Source organism: Protopterus annectens, chromosome 4.part0 (genome assembly GCF_019279795.1).
Source record: "Protopterus annectens isolate FY-2018-M chromosome 4.part0, PAN1.0, whole genome shotgun sequence".
NCBI classification, from domain to species: Eukaryota; Metazoa; Chordata; order Ceratodontiformes; family Protopteridae; genus Protopterus; species Protopterus annectens.
In genome coordinates, this window is record NC_056733.1 from 480,471,086 (window position 1) to 480,488,098 (window position 17,013).

At 43.4% G+C, this 17,013-nt stretch overlaps 1 protein-coding gene across 2 annotated transcripts in view; it reads left to right on the forward strand.

Annotated features, from left to right (window-relative positions):
• The window catches only part of SART3 (spliceosome associated factor 3, U4/U6 recycling protein), a 1,581,088-nt gene that overhangs the window by 410,667 nt on the left and 1,153,408 nt on the right, over positions 1-17,013 (forward strand). For both annotated transcript variants that reach the window (XM_044068408.1, XM_044068409.1), the window contains exon 7: positions 14,949-15,104. In XM_044068408.1, coding sequence (XP_043924343.1) covers positions 14,949-15,104 — 156 coding nt within the window. The remainder of the gene's footprint in view (positions 1-14,948; positions 15,105-17,013) is intronic.

Sequence of the window (17,013 nt, forward strand, 5' to 3'; positions counted from 1 at the left end):
TGCAGCATCTGGCGTTTGTAATAAAACTGTTGAACTTCCTGGGATACACAGTCAACAAAAAGAAATCAAAACTAATACCCTCTCAACAAATAATTTTCCTGGGTGCCAGCTTGGATACAACCACCCAGATGGCCTACCTCACGCCAGACAAGCAGGGGCAACTGTCTCAATACTTCAGAAAAATGGCAACTTACACCAGACTAACTGCAAGGAAAATCCTGCAGGCTCTGGGATTCATGGCATCTTGCATCCTACTAATCCCATGTGCAAAGCTGCATATGAGGAAACTTCAATGGTACCTGAAAAACCTATGGTCTCAACACAGCCACAGCTTGGAAACAATTATCCCACTCATTCCATGCCTTCAAAAGGATTTTTTGTGGTGGACTCAAGCTTGCCAAAGAAACACAGGTCTTCCTTTCTGTGTACCTCAAGCAACTCAAATCATCACAACAGACGCCTCAGACTACGCCTGGGGAGCACACATGACAGATCAGTGCATTCTAGGAAAATGGACCCGAAAAGAGAAGCACCTTCACATCAACCAAAAGGAAATGCTAGCCGTGCAAAAGGCTATTATGACCTTCAAAGACCTACTGCATCCAGGCCAGCTATTGATAAGGACAGACAACACCACAGTGATGTGGTACATAAATAAACAGGGGGGAACTTATTCATACCCCCTGTGCAGGCAAGCCATGACCCTATGGAACACAGCACTGGAATTGCAAATTCAACTGCAGGCACAATTCCTGCCAGGGAAGGAAAACACACTGGCAGACAACCTAAGCAGAAATATGACAGATCCACACGAATGGAAGTTGCATCCTGAACTCTTCACAAAGATAAATCAGGCATGGGGACAGCCAGACATAGATCTCTCTGCTACCCACAGAAATTGCCAGTTGAAAAAATTTTGTTCAAGGACCTATCATCCACAGGCCTGGAAAGTGGACGCACTTTCCTTCAATTGGGCAACATTGACAGTCTATGCCTTCCCGCCTCTTCCTCTGCTGCCCAAAGTTCTATTAAAAGCCAGAGCAGAGAGGCCGAAAATTATTCTCATCGCTCCAGACTGGCCAAGACAACACTGGTATCCGCTCCTGAGGAGCCTGACACATTCCCCACCATGGATCCTACCTCTAGTCACTCTTCTGTTGTTCCAGCACAACTACAAAACCCTTCACAGCCATCTCAAAACTCTAAATCTAGCTGCATGGAGAATTCCTTGATTTCCCAGCAGTTTCTCCTCTCCAAGGAGGTGCAAGATGTCATCTTGGAGGCCAGAAGACCTTGTACTAGAAAGGCTTACTCCACCAAATGGAAACTATTTTGTGCCTGGAATCAAGAAAAGGGACAGAATCCTTGGGTAATAAATATACCTCAAATTTTACAGTACCTAGCTGAGATGTTAAACAATGAACTTTCCTTCTCCTCCATCAAGATCCACGCTTCAGCCATTTCTGCACAATACAACACATATCCTCCATTATTCTCTCACCCTCTCTTAAGGCATTTCCTCAGAGGGACAAAGAATTTAAAACCCCCAAGGAAACCACCAGTCCCTGCTTGGGACCTCAACTACATATTGGAAAAACTGACCCTTCCTCCCTTCGAGCCAGCTTCTTCAACAGAGTTACAGTACTTGTCATGGAAAACAGCCTTTCTTCTGGCTATCATCTCAGCACGCGGGGTTTTGGAGCTACAGGCCCTCATGGCTGTGCAACCATTCATCATTTCCCATCAGGACAGAGTTTCCTTATGAACCAATCCTACCTTTATGCCAAAGGTAGTATCCAGTGTAGCTTTGAATCAGACTATCCACTTTACCTACCTTTTATCCTAATCCACAAAACAAAGGGGAAAGACTACTACATTCCTTGGACATTCACAGACAACTTTGTTACTACTTGGACAGAACAAAGCCATTCAGGAAATCTGAGCAACTCTTTGTGTCCTATGCTGTAGGTGCTCATGGAAAGGCTATTTCCAAACAGACAATTTCAAAATGGATAGCCCACTGCATACACTTTTGTTACTCATTTCATGGAAAAACTGTGCCTGCATGCATCAGATCCCACTCCGCCAGAGCCACAGCTACCTCTGCAGCCTTCCTCAGGGGGGTCCCTACCGAGGACATTTTGGAAGCAGCCACCTGGAGTTCAGTGCACACTTTCTCCAAGCACTATCACCTCCCACTATACTCAAAATCTAGAGCGGGCTTTGCCACAGCAGTCATGCAGGGCATCTTAGCCCCTCCTAGTTCCACTGAGTGCCTACCACCCTTACTTAGCTTTGGGATTCTACCCATCTGTTATGACTGCAGCTGTATACACGATGAACATAGTACAGTTTTGTACCTACCATAAATGTAGATGTTCGAGTGCTCATACAGCTGCAGTCCAGGTTTCCCTCCCTCCATCCCCTCTTAGGACAGGCCTTATGACAAACACTTTTCATATAATCTTTTTGGGGTATTCTTTTATGGTGTATTTGCTTGCAACTACTGTTTTTGATTTATGAACATTGCATCTTTGCATAACATTATGTTTGCCTTCCTTCTGGGGGCACCAGACATCTGGGGCAAGAAAAACCGAAGAAAATGGCGTCGGCTGCCTCTTTTATACCCCTGCCGCACTGACGTCAGGGAAGACGCGACGACAACCGACGCCGGCCCTAGACTTTGGAATTTGGCCGACCGAGGACCCGCCTGACGGCAGGATAACCCATCTGTTATGACTGCAGCTGTATGAGCACTCGAACATCTACATTTATGGTAAGTACAAAACTGTACTTTCCTAACCCCAAGATAAACAAGAACCTATCTTTTTAACTCCTGGCCCTTCTCACCTAGACAAGTGCTAAGAGGTTGATTGTTATGCTTGTGTGAGTGAATGTGAGTATGAAGCCAGAGGAGGCTGTGTGTGTGTATAACGTGTGTATATGAAAGCTGGAGAGACTGCATGAGAGAGAGAGAGAGAGAGAGAAAGCTGTCTGTAAAATTGTTGATGTTCATCGTGCATACAGCTGCAGTCATAACAGATGGGTTCTCCTGCTGTCAGGCGGGTCCTCGGTCGGCCGAATTCCAAAGTCCAGGTCCGGCGTCGGTTGTTGTCGCCTCTTCCCTGACGTCAGTGCGACAGGGGCATAAAGGAACCAGCCAACGCCATTTTCTCCAGTCTTTCTTGCCGTGCGTTGCCCGAAGCAGAAGCAGTTCGCAAGTGCCGGTCGGCCAGCTCCTGAAATTATGAAAATTTGGAAACCCAAGTCTTCTTGAAAGCTAAGTACCCCGTTGGGGAAATTTTTCTTGCCTCAGACCGATGTCAGACAAAGTTAATAATTGTATTTCTTGTGGGAAGCAAATACCGCATAAGGATTTTCATTCCCTCTGTATACCTTGTTTAGGCCCAGACCACGACATCTCGGTCTGTCGCTTTTGTGCTACATTTAATAAACACACTATTAAGAGTCGGGCGGAGTTCGCCCAGCATTATTTTGGAAAAGCATTTAACTATATTATGTCGTCGGATACTCCGACTCCGGTTTTGTCTAAAAAAACGCAAGGATAAGGACCGACACACGAGGTCCCCGGCCCCCCGGCCTCTACCGACACCACGCCAAAGCCGGCTACACGTGGTCCGGTTCTCAGCGAGGTGCCTACGCAGCCCCTGACTACCGATGACGCTACATTGGCAGTGTCCCCTGTGTCTGAGGTCGCAGGGTCCTCGACCCACACCCCGACTACCGATACCGAAGCCACTCTTGGCGTTGAAACTCAAAATGTGGATAGGTCTACCTCCACTCAAGGTGTATTCAGACCACCTTCTTCTTTCTCCATCAAGGCTTTCACTAAGTCTAAAGCAGCCATGCACTCTAAGAGACAAGCTACACAGGCCCATCTGTAGGCCCCATGCCTAAAAAGCAGATGCTTAAAATGGCTGAGGATTTAATTACTCTTATCAGGGGTAATCAACCCCCACCGGACAAAAGGCCCAGAGTGGAGGAAGAATCCCCCTCCTCTGATCAGGGCTCCATTATTTCAGAGCACTCTGATGATCAGGAACATTCTTACTCTCCTTTTGAAGACTCTGATGCGGAGGAGTCCATTCCTTCTGTATCCCCCCCAGAGGATTACTCATTTGGGGAAACTCTACATACCTTAAGGGAACACTTCCACTGGGAAGGCCAAGATTACTCTGATTCCAAGAAAAGGCTTAGGGAATTTCTCTTACTACCTCAGTACAGGCCTCTGGCTATACCTTCTGTCTTGGACATCCTAGATGATGTTTACTCGGAGGCCTGCCTTAACCCGGACTCTCTGCCTCCAGCCCCAGTTAAGCCTGACAGGTACTACAGGGTTCCTGATTCACACCAATTTCTTTATAAAAGCCATGCTGCCGACCCAGAAACCATCTCACAGGGCCCAAAGGGAATTAAGGCCTCCACTGCTAAAAATCCATTACCTTCCGAGAGAGATTCCAGATCCTTAGAAAGGTGGGGAAAAAAGGTATATACCTCGGCTACCTTAACCATGAGAGCCTTAAACTGTCAGTCCCATATGCTAAAATACCAACAGTTTTTGTTATCACAATTGAAAATTAAAATGTCACAACCCGAACAACCAGATTTGAAGGAGTTGCAGGATTTGATGCATAGTGCAGAACAAGTGGGTAAGCATACCTTACAATGTGGTTTTGATGCTCTAGAGGCCTCATGTAGAGCTGCTGTTACAGGATCAGTCATACGTAGACATGCTTGGCTCAAGGAACAAACCTTGCCTGATCATGTCAAAGCTAAATTACTAGATGCTCTTCTTCAAAAGGATGTATTATTTGGTACTAATGCTGAGGAGGTATTAAGGAAAATGGAAGAAAAGGCTAAATCAATGCAAACTGTGAAAGATTTTCTACAGGTACAACCACCACGTTTCAGTAGAAATTGGCCTTCAAAAAATTGGTCCTTTCCAGCCACGGACAGACCCCAAAGAGGCAGATACAGGCGCCCGAGGGGAAGAGGACAATCCCAAGGATCCTTTAGAGGCAGACAATGGCAAGCTCCTACACAAAGAGGTAGTGAGGATAACTCGCAATCATTCAGAAAGCAAGCCCAATGACTTTCCCCTGTACATGCCAAGCAAGACTCAAATGGCAGCCCCCTTAGGAGGAAAGCTGGCATTATTTTCAAAGAATTGGCATAGTGTCACAAAAGACAAATGGATCCTGGACATTATAAACAGAGGCTACAGATTTCATTTTCACACCCTTCCAAAAATGAGAGGCATGCCAAACCTGCCACACAATCAAAGGGCAGAGGCACAAAGGAAAATTACAGAGCTCATAGACATGAAAGCTATTCAAGATGTACCTACGCACGAACAAGGTCACGGTTTTTATTCCAGGCTATTCCTGGTACCAAGGAAGGGAAAAGATTGGAGACCTATTTTGGACCTGTCCATCCTAAACACATTTCTACTCGTACCAAAATTCAAGATGCTCAGTCTACAGCAACTTCTTTCCATGCTGGGAAAGGAGTCTTGGCTGGTAACATTGGACCTCAAGGAGGCATACCTGCACGTCCCAATCAGACAAAATTGCAGAAGATACCTCAGATTTCTTGCAGGTTCAATCTATTATCAATTCTCTGCATTGCCCTTTGGCTTATCTACTGCACCCAGAGTATTCACAAAATGCCTGGCATCAGTAATTGCCTACTGCAGACTTCAAGGGATACAAATATACCCTTATTTGGACGACTGCCTGATCCAAGCGGACAGCAAGCACATTCTTCTGAAACATCTGGCTTATGTAATAATGTTTTTGAGCTCTCTGGGATACACAGTCAACAAAAAGAAATCAAGGCTAATACCCTCTCTGAAGATAATTTTCCTGGGTGCCAACTTGGATACAAACACCCAGAAGGCCTACCTCATGCCAGAGAAGCAGGGGCACCTAACTCAATATTTCACAGCACTAGCAAATTGCACCAGGCTTACTGCAAGGAAAATCCTGCAGGCTCTGGGATTCATGGCATATTGCATCTTACTAATCCCATGTGCAAAGCTGCATATGAGGAAACTTCAATGGTACCTGAAAAACATATGGTCTCAACACAGCCACAGTTTGGAAACAATAATACCACTAATTCCATGTCTGCAAAAGGAATTTCTGTGGTGGGCTCAAGCTTGTCAAACAAACACAGGCCTTCCATTCAGCAAGCCTCAAGCAAATCAAGTCATCACAACAGACACCTCAGACTACGCCTGGGGGGGCGCACATGACAGATCGGTGCATTCAGGGCAAATGGTCCCAAAAAGAAAAGCACCTTCACATCAATCAAAAGGAAATGCTAGCAGTAATAAATGCTGTTATAGCTTTCAAGGACCTTCTGCAGCCAGGACAACTATTGATAAGAACAGACAACACCACAGTTATGTGGTACATAAACAAATAGGGAGGAACACATTTCTACCCCATATGCAGATTGGCTGTGTCACTTTGGAACATGGCCATGGACTTACAACTCGACTTACAAGCACAGTACTTGCCAGGCAAGGAAAACATGCTGGCAGACAACCTAAGCAGAAATATGACAGATCCACACGAATGGAAGTTGCATCCAAAAGTTTTTACAGAAATAATCCAAGCATGGGGAAGGCCAGACATACATCTATTTGCCTCCCACAAAAATCACCAATTGACAAAATCCTGCTCAAGGATTTTCCACCCAAAGGCCTGGAGAGTGGACGCTCTCTCTTTTTGTTGGACATCAATGACAGTTTATGCCTTCCCACCTCTTCCTCTGCTGCCCAAAGTTCTACTGAAAACCAGAGCAGACAGACCAAAGATGATCCTCATTGCTCCGGACTGGCCAAGACAACACTGGTACCCACTCCTGAGGAGCCTGACGCATTCCCCACCATGGACCCTGCCTCTAATGCCTCTTCTCTTGGCTCAGCACAGCTTCAAAACTCTTCACAGCTAGCTAAAAACACTCAATCTAGCTGCATGGAAGATTCCTTAGCATCACAACAAACCCTACTCTCCAAGGAGGTGCAGGATGTCATTTTGGAGGCCAGAAGGCCGTCAACTAGAAAAGCTTACTCCCCAAAATGGAAACGGTTTTGCGCCTGGAATGAGAAAAGGGGCCAGGATCCTGAGAAACTGAATTTACCTCAAATACTACAGTACTTAGCTGAGCTGCTAAGCAGTGGACTTTCATTCTCCTCCATCAAAATCCATGCTTCAGCCATTTCTGCAGAATACAACACTGATCCACCCTTTTTCTCACACCCTCTCTTAAGGCAGTTCCTCAGAGGGGCTAAGAATCTAAGACCACCAAGAAAACAACCAATACCTGCTTGGGATCTCAATTTCATTCTGGAAAAACTGACCTTGCCTCCCTTTGAACCAGCTGCCTCATCAGATTTGCAATATTTGTCCTGGAAAACAGCTTTCCTTCTGGCAATTACCTCAGCTCGTAGAGTTTCAGAACTACAAGCACTCATGGCTGTGCAGCCTTTCATCATCTTCCATCAGGACAGAGTTTCCTTACGAACCAACCCGTCCTTTATGCCTAAAGTGGTATCCAAGGTAGCTTTGAATCAGGCCATACATTTACCTACCTTCTATCATAATCCTCAAAACAAAGGGGAGAGACTACTACACTCCTTGGATATCCACAGACAACTACGTTATTATCTGGACAGAACAAAGCCTTTCAGAAAATCAGACCAGCTCTTTGTGTCCTATGCTGTAGGAGCTCAAGGAAAGCCAATTTCGAAACAGACAATCTCGAAATGGATAGCCCACTGCATACGCTTTTGCTATTCCTTTCATGGCAAGACTGTACCTACAGGCATCAGATCTCACTCCACAAGGGCCACAGCCACCTCTGCAGCCTCCGTCAGAGGAGTTCCTACCAAAGATATTTTGGAAGCAGCCACTTGGAGTTCTGTACATACCTTCTCCAAGCACTACCACCTACCATTATACTCCAAAACTAGAGCAGGCTTTGCCACTGCAGTCTTGCAAGGCATCCTGGCTCCTCCGAGTTCCACCTAGTGCCTACCACCCCTTTCTTAGCTTTGGGATTCTACCCATCTGTTATGACTGCAGCTGTATGCACGATGAACATAGTACAGTTTTGTACCTACCATAAATGTAGATGTTCAAGTGCTAATACAGCTGCAGTCCAGGTTTCCCTCCCTCCTTCCCCTCTTGGGACAATCCTAATGGCTAACACCTCCTCATACAACATGATTGGGGTATTCTTTTATGGTGTATTTGCTTGCAACTACTGTTTTTTGATTTTATTGCATTGCATTATTGCATATATTTATGTTTTGCCTTCCTTCTGGGGGCACCTGACATCTGGGGCAAGAAATACTGAAGAAAATGGCATCGGCTGGTTCCTTTATGCCCCTGTCGCACTGACGTCAGGGAAGAGGCGACAGCATCCGACGCCAGACCTGGACTTTGGAATTCGGCCGACCGAGGACCCGCCTGACGGCAGGAGAACCCATCTGTTATGACTGCAGCTGTATTAGCACTCGAACATCTACATTTATGGTAGGTACAAAACTGTACTTTTTACTTATTTTTTAAGTACTATATTATTTTTTATATATATTTTTGATTTGAAATGCTTCCTCCAACACCATTAACATGTACTGCAAAAATTTTGAAACATTAGGTGGAGGAGCTATTTTACATCAAATATTTAAAAATAAATAATATAGTACTTAAAAAAAAGTAAGCAAGTAAAACATAATTTTACAGAGAGCCTGTTCTCTAACCTCAGTAATGCCCTCTAGGGTGTATGTGTGTTAATGTGTAATTAACACCCTTCCACGGGTGTAGAGGCCCTCTCTTTGTGGTATCAGGCCTCATAACACCCTTGGGCAGGAGTTACACATTAACACACACCTTGTTGGGCATTATTGCTTACGTAACCACCCATTTAAACGTTTAACCTACCAAAACAAATATGTAACATTCCGAATAGGATAAATTTATGACGCAAACTGGTCAGTAAGAACTCTGAAACTGATTAATCTATTACTGTAATTATATTCATTGCTATTCACAGCTTAACATTTTCTACATGTGATTTCTTTAATTGCTGCCAGTTTTCCTGTTGCATTTTTGCCAAGAAGAACCAGTTTATCTTGCTTGGTATGTTACATATTTGCTTTGGTAGGTTAAACTTGTAATGGGTGAGTGCATGTTTATATTTTTGTAAAGGTAGATGCGAGTGCATATGTCTGTGTGTGGTATGGAAGAACAATTTGGTGGAGCTGTTCAGAGGTTGGCATTCTTAGCCAGAATCAGAAGTACATCTAAGAGAATCCAAGGCATCCACTGAAATCTTCAACTAATAAATAGAATTTAAACCTGTTTTTTTGCATTGGTATACTATATTTCACTGAACTGTTGCATCATTTTATACTGTTTTGTTGCTGTGACTGATATGTTCTGCACTTGTATATTTTGCTTCATCTGACTTAAGTAGCATAGGTTAGATTCAGCCTTGCTAAATCTAGACTGTTTGGTATCACTTGAGCACTAAAACCAGACATCTCCTATTAAGAGGGCCCCCTGCACCCTTGTGGCAGACGTGTATAACTCAAGACCCAGTCTAAGTTGGAGATTGCTGGAATAAAGGCTCTGTGTGGGGCTTTTCTATTGGTAGATTGTGTTAGAACTGTTTAAATTTGCTTGTATATAAGCACTGCTTTTGCACTCAGTTTGTCATAGCTGCTCAGAGTTTGGCATACCGGCACACCACGCAGCAGGGAGTAGCAGTGACTTGTATAGACGCAAACACCTAGAGTCGCATTTTTTCCCTTGAATACCACTCACTGAAATTCACTCTGGTTTCCCTGCTGCTCTTTGGGCAGTTTAGTTGTGCACTGCAGGCATCTCAGCTAAGCATTGTCAAGCATCTCCCCACTTTCTTTGTCGATCCTATACAGTTAAGTACACTTGCTAATCCCAGAGCAGTAGCTGATCCTTTGCCCTCCACAAACCAGGAATTACCTGCTGCTATGGACAGCAAGTTTCCTAACATTTCTCCAGCCAGCCTGATTGACATGAGGATCCTGAGGCAGTGTAGCAGTTCCCTCATATATACTGACAACTACCTGCTCTTACAGCAAACAAGTACCGTATGTAAGAGATGTCACTATATCACAAAACTTGAATCAGTCCTCTCAGGTAACGATAAGCGAGACATAAAAAACGGTTGTCTGCTCACACACCTCTTCTCTTAAAAAAGATAAAGTGAAGAGACATGAACCAACGTATGTGGAGGTACACGCCAAGAGCTTACCAAAAGAGACCACCCAAATGCAGACAACCCTCCCATATTGGTACATGAACAGATTACAAGTACACACAACCTATATAACAGTGGCTAAGTAATCAAGCTGCTAAGGCAAAACAATTCTAAACCAAATTTCTTAGTCATAGGTGGCTCAATAGTGAGACACACACACACACATCCTTCTCACCAGGCTAGACAAAAAGAGAAGGTCATGACCAGCTGCCTGTCTGGTGCCAGGATTCGCTAAGTCACACATGCATTCAAGTCACTCGGCAGCAGTTACTGTTATGACTCTGTCATAGTACATGTTGGAGTGAATGACTTCAGATATACCTTTCTGGACTATATGACGAGAGACATGATAGGGCTCTCAGACTGTGTGCACCAGGCAGGTATGTTCCTAGCTCTAAGCAGCATTCAACCTTCACCTGTGATGATGCCACCATACAGACAAAAAATTATTGATTTTAACAACTGTCTTAGCTTCTGGTGTCACTTCAAGGGGTTCCAGTATCTGTCAGCCTGGGAAGACATGATCAACAGACCTCAATGCTTTACCAGAGACAGCCTTCACCTGTCTCCTCAAGACTTTAGGATATTAGCAAAGATGCTTGCCTCCTCCATAGAGCCTTTTTTATGCTGTGTCAAAACAACAAAACTTCTAATGTTGGAAAATACTCTAGTGACAAATTCCATGTCATGCTGCTTAATGCTAAGAATCTAAACAGTAAGCTGCACTCCTCACCTTGAAAGATGGTGACATCTGTGTAGTCACTGAGACTTGGTTCAAAGTCATGGAGAGTATCCCAGTCGTACAGGGCTACAATGCTTTACAGACACCAAAACAAGCGTGAACGAACCAAAGGTGGAGCTGTATCCATGTTCATTACATCCAAATACACCTTTGCGACTGGTGAAATAGTACGACTCTTGAGCTACTCCAGGTCCAAATAACTATAGGCAAAACACCCTGCCACATCATAGCTAGCTGCAGGTCCCTCACCATGAACCAGGAGAAACACACCGCCTACTTAGACTTGCTTGAATCGCTCAGTATAGAGCCAAACGCCTTGGTCATGGGAGACTTCAAGTATCCATCCAACGATTGGGTGGCATACACGAGAACAAACATGACCTCAGTGAGATTCCTGGACTTGAACTCAAATGCACTGGAACAGTTCTACACCCCGACAAGAGGCTAAAATATCCTGGACCTAGTACTTAGCAGCATGGGGGACTACTGCACTACCCCCCCCCCCCCCAGTGTGCTACCCTCCCTTGTTACGTTAGACCATAAATCGGTCTCATTTGAGGTAAAGATCAGACTTGAAACCACTACAGGAGCAAAAAAAAAATTCTCCAAAGCAAACTGTCGCCTCCTAGTAATGGTATACATGGTTTCAAAGCCCCTGCTAACACAGGCAATGACAACTTCTTTCTGGAGAAGTACACAAACCGCCTGTATAGCCATTTAAGCAAATATATTTACTTGGCAGTACCTGCCAAGACTAAAACTGGGTCCTCTCAAAAACAAGCCACCCTGGTGGACTGCAAGTATAAATAAATTATATAACAAAAGGAAGAAGCTGATGTCCAAGAACAAGAAGGAATGTACTCAGCAAAGGAAAACTACCCTACACAGCCTAAACAAGCAAATCGGACACATTGTAAAGTCCTCTAAAGCAAGTTACGAAACCAGACTGGCATCCCTATCTAAAGACTTTCATAAGGCATTCTTTAGCTAAAGGGCATATCCAGCTGTGTGCCAAACTTATAGTAGATGGCACCACTCACATGGAACCTGAAGAATTTGCCAACCTGCTGTCTGACAGATTTGGTGACAATTTCACCCCCATGCCCCCATCCATACCGCATAGCATTCCTGACACCTGTCCTCTAGCATTTATATCCAAAGAACAGGTTATTCAGGCATTCTCCAAGGCCAAAAATACGGCCTCTGTGGGACCAGCTAACATCTCAGGCTCCATACTAAACAATCTAAAACAAGACCTAGTGGAACCACTTGGCTGTCTCTCTAACCACAGCTTAAGCACTGTTTTTTGCCAGAGGAGTGGAGAACAGCAACAGTAATTCCCTGGAAAATGGGGGTCCTTCATCCAACCATGGGAACTATAGACCCATTAACCTGAACAGACTTATCTGCAAGGCTATGGGAAGAGTCAAAATGGACAAAGACAACCTTCAAACTATTGACCCTACCTAGTTTGGGTTCATCAAGGGTGGATCCTGCTTATTAAACACGGTGAACTTCGAGAAGTCACCAAAGCCCTGGGTGAGAGTAAAGCAAGTACACATTGCCTGTCTTGAGTTAGCTAAGGCGTTTGATGCAATTTCCCACACATGGATCATTGAGAAACACTCTCAGCTGAGGATTAACCCATATGTCACTAGATGTGTAGCAAACTCCTCTCCCTGATAGAATGCACACTTTTTAAGTTGAGGAATTCACCTCTATCAGTAGACCAGTTACTAGTGGTGTACCACAAGGATCTGTGCTGGGCCCTCTCCTGTCTGGACTTCAGAAAAATAAATGCCAGTCAAAAGTTGATGGCCTGTGGCTTACTATGTTTGGAGATGACTGTGAATTGGGAGCAGTCATAGAATACCCCAAAGACATCATCATATTACAGAAGAGACTGACATGGACAAATGATTGGTGCCAGGGCCATGGACTGAAACTAAAACGCACACACACACGCACCAAAAAAAAAAAGCCTCAGTATCCCCTTTGGCAGGGAAGTTAGCCCCTGCCAGTTACTATATAGACATCACCCCTCTAAACTCAAACACGATGGTGCATGACTTGGGAACACAGGTTGATAGCAATCCAAATTTGATCACCATGTGTCCACAGTAGTAAAGAAAGCCTTCTACACTGCCCACCTCATAACTAAGGGCATCACATGCAAGGCCAGGGAGGTCATTACTCCCCTGTACTCAGCCCTTATCATACCACTGATTTAGTGCATTGCTGCCTTCTGTATGTGTTTCATCAGACACCTGCAGCAGCTGGAGTGACCACAGAGGTTTCCAACCAAGAGAATTCAGGGTCTTCAAAACGACGTGACCTACGTGGAAAGGATTAAAGCTATTTCACTGTACTCTGTATCATACAGGCTGCTGAGAGGCAACCTATACTTGGCATACAGAGCAGTCTCTGACCCTGCTGTAATGAAAATACTGCACATACACAAATCAAATAGGACAAGAGTCACTCACTCCAGAGACCTCAACCAGGCCTGTGGCATTAATAGAATTTGCGCAAGAGACAGGTCTCCCAGAGCTTGCTACTTCTCTGGACTAAGCTCCCACTTCATGTGAAGCAGAGCTCCCCAATGACCCTATTTAAGCACAACCTTGACAGTTGGATGGAAACTGCAGAGTCATCCTGGTGGTAGCACCTACGGCCCTCATAGACAGAGGCACTTGGTGATGATCACAGTATTGGTCTGCAGACAGTGACCATCTAACTATGGTCATCTGGAGTACTCGGGGGTTTTACTTGGCTAGGCTTGTAAAGGCCCTAGGGCCATTAGCCTAGTTAACCTCCTATGAACCGCAGCAGGGCTAGCCTCCTAGCAATATGAACTGTGGTGTTAGTGATGGTCTCTGTTGTGACACTCCCACTCTTTATACAAAAATGAAGAAGGTAGGTTATGGATAGCTGGTTGTCTATAATCCTATACTGATGCGTTACACATCCTGCATGTGTTAACTCTTTAGAGAACAAAATTGTTTTTATTTTATAATTTTTGAAGCTTTTCTCTGTGGATCTGGACTGAAATTAAGACTTCCTAGGTAACTTTCCCAGTTATAAATTTATTATTGCTTTTTTTTTTATTTGCACTGTCTATCTGGCTTAAAGCCAAACTTTTTTTTGCAGAATATCTTCAGTTCTTGAGTAGGTGAAGAGCTTTGATTTTCATCCTTTGACACACACCGTGGTCTTTATGATGTTATGACATCCTATAGTAGACTTTATCCTGTTATGGTGGGCTCTTTAATTGTACAGTAGCTGTGCATTTTTAAGGCAACTGATTGGCCAACATCGCTGTGCTTAGAGCAGCCACAAAGTGAGATGTGTAGTAGCAGTATTGGGACACCATGGTTAAATACTTCAACCTTAGGTGGTCAGAATGTTGTGCTTTATTGCTTTAGAATATCATAATGTTGTAAAACACAATGCTGGAGTGCATTTTCATTCTCTGTTTTGCCAAGTAGAGTCTGCCCTTTGTAAAGACCAGACCGCTCTGTACAGACTGATGTCTTTGGAAACAAGATTGGCCAAGATGGTATTGGTTTCAGGTGAAACAAAGAAAGAAGGCAGAGTACTTGGCCTGCTGATACATTCAAAAATAGAACAGTTTTGTACATCATCCTGCCTCCCTACCCACTGCTCATTGCTGACTTCATCCAGTTTCTTCAACACTTACCTTTAAAATGTTTGAATGGGGTGGGTGATAGGCATGTTGAATGGAGTTTAAAAAATAAGGTCAGACATTTGCTGCCTAAGTTGGTCATAATTTACAATGTAAAATTGTTTCCTGTGTTTAATATAATTAGTAAAGACTATACTTGTCTCTCTGTTTTTGTTCATATACTAGTTAATAGCTGAGCCACCAAAGCTGTCTGAATACCAAGCTTATATTGACTTTGAGATGAAGGAAGGTGACCCTCTGCGCATCCAGTTAATCTTTGAACGTGCAATAGCAGAGAACTGCTTGGTTCCAGACCTTTGGTCACGCTATACCCAGTACTTGGTAAGTAATGCATATGTACTGTTTTACATTTTAGAAAAATGTACTCCTGAGAAAAATTAATGCAGCATGTCTTTCTCAGTATGTGTGTATAAACAAGTAAATGCAACATTTGTTAAAAGAGCACAAATGATTTTCTATGATTACAGTTGCATTTATTTACTTTATTTTAGCATTTCTTTATGTAGTATATTTAGCCTTTCTTTTAGAGAGTATTATAAGATGATGCATCAGGAAAATCCTAGTTAATACTAAAAGATAGGTCTGCTTTCGCTCCTTAATAATTGGCTGCACAAATTTGTGCATTGTTTGTTTGCCGAGTCTCTGAACAGAGGCAAGGCATTTGTGATTGTAATATGAGATTCTACTTGCCTGTTGTAACAGATATATAACTGCTTGACAGAAACTGCTGGGATCTGGGCTGCTTCAGCCAGCAAATCCTAAATGAATGGTGCATATGATTGAAAAATTGAAAAACACTGATCAGAAATCTCATTTGATAAGAGCCAAAAAAAAAATAAACTCAAGCGGCCAAAAAAAAAATAAACTCAAGCGTTTTTGTTGGAGAGCACCTCCTAATCCCCAAAACTTAATTCATCTCTGAAGATGACAGCAACTTTGGGGAAAGATTTGTTTTGAGAAGCTTTAAGGTAATTTCATCAAAAAAGTCTAGCCACAGAATGTGCCATGGTAAGTGACCGTGTTTCTTCATGTGGTCCTCTTCCCTGAGCATTGACTCTTCTCAGCTGTGATTCCAAATGTCCTTCACTTTTTCTGGTTTATATTTAATTCTGGATATGGTTTTTCCACAATGAAAGTGCATCTGGCAGCTATTTCAAATTTTCATGTGGGGTTCCAGGAGCATGCCCTCTCTTTGCATAAACTGTTGAAAACCTTTCTCATAGGAGCCTTCTTGCATAGATCTGCAGTTAAGTGCCAGTTTCCAGTTGGGATTTAAACCTTTTTTCTATAAGCTTTCACTAAGTCAGTGTTTTAGCTAGCTTCCACAAATCCATTAAAGTTCCTTTCCTGGAAGACTCAGTTTTTGGTATCAATTACCTTTGCTAGATGAGTCTCAGAACATCAGGAACCTTTATTAGCAGTTTACATAAAGAAAGAGTGTCACTCCTTAAAACCTGTCCTTACCTCCTAAAGTAGCTTCTGAAATTAATTTGTAACAAACTTGTACATTTACTGTGTTTTTTTCCTCAGTCATCCTAACAAAGGAGAATACACTCTTCATACCTTAGATGTGCATAGATAACTACGTTTGTACATTTAAATAACCAAAACCTTTCAGAAGGATTCAGTTTTTATTTCCTTTACAATGAGCAAGTTGGGTAAAACAAGTTTTCAAGGTTGCACTGTCCAGATGGCTTTTAGATTGCATTTCTTATGTTTACCTCACACAACCAGCTTCTACCAGGTAAGCACAAAGTTCATTCCATTAGTCAGTAAGAATCTCTACCACCTTTTTCGGGTGATCTTTGATAGTCCAAATTCATGCAGCTGCCATTTGGTCCTCCATGCACGTTTTATACACTGCAACTTGGATTCCATTTCTAGAGCCTTTGGTGCCTCTATCCTTAAAGGCTTTCTGTCATGATGCCACCCTAGAGTTCAAGTAGCTTGGAATTCTGACCCACAGGTTGGATTGGATGGACTGAACAAATAGGATGCTAAAGTTGTGTACTTTTCGTAATGCTAGATCCTTTCATTCATGTCCTTCCTGTACAACACTCACTTCATCCCCCTTCCTTGGACTTATAAGGCCTGAAGGCTTTTGTCCTTTCCTTTCTTTTTGTAAATATGTAGATACACACGTATATTTGTGTGTGCAAGTCTGTTTGCTGGTGTCTAACTAGATCTGAGGCAACTCTGGGCACTAGTGCATAATGGGAGGGGAATTCTT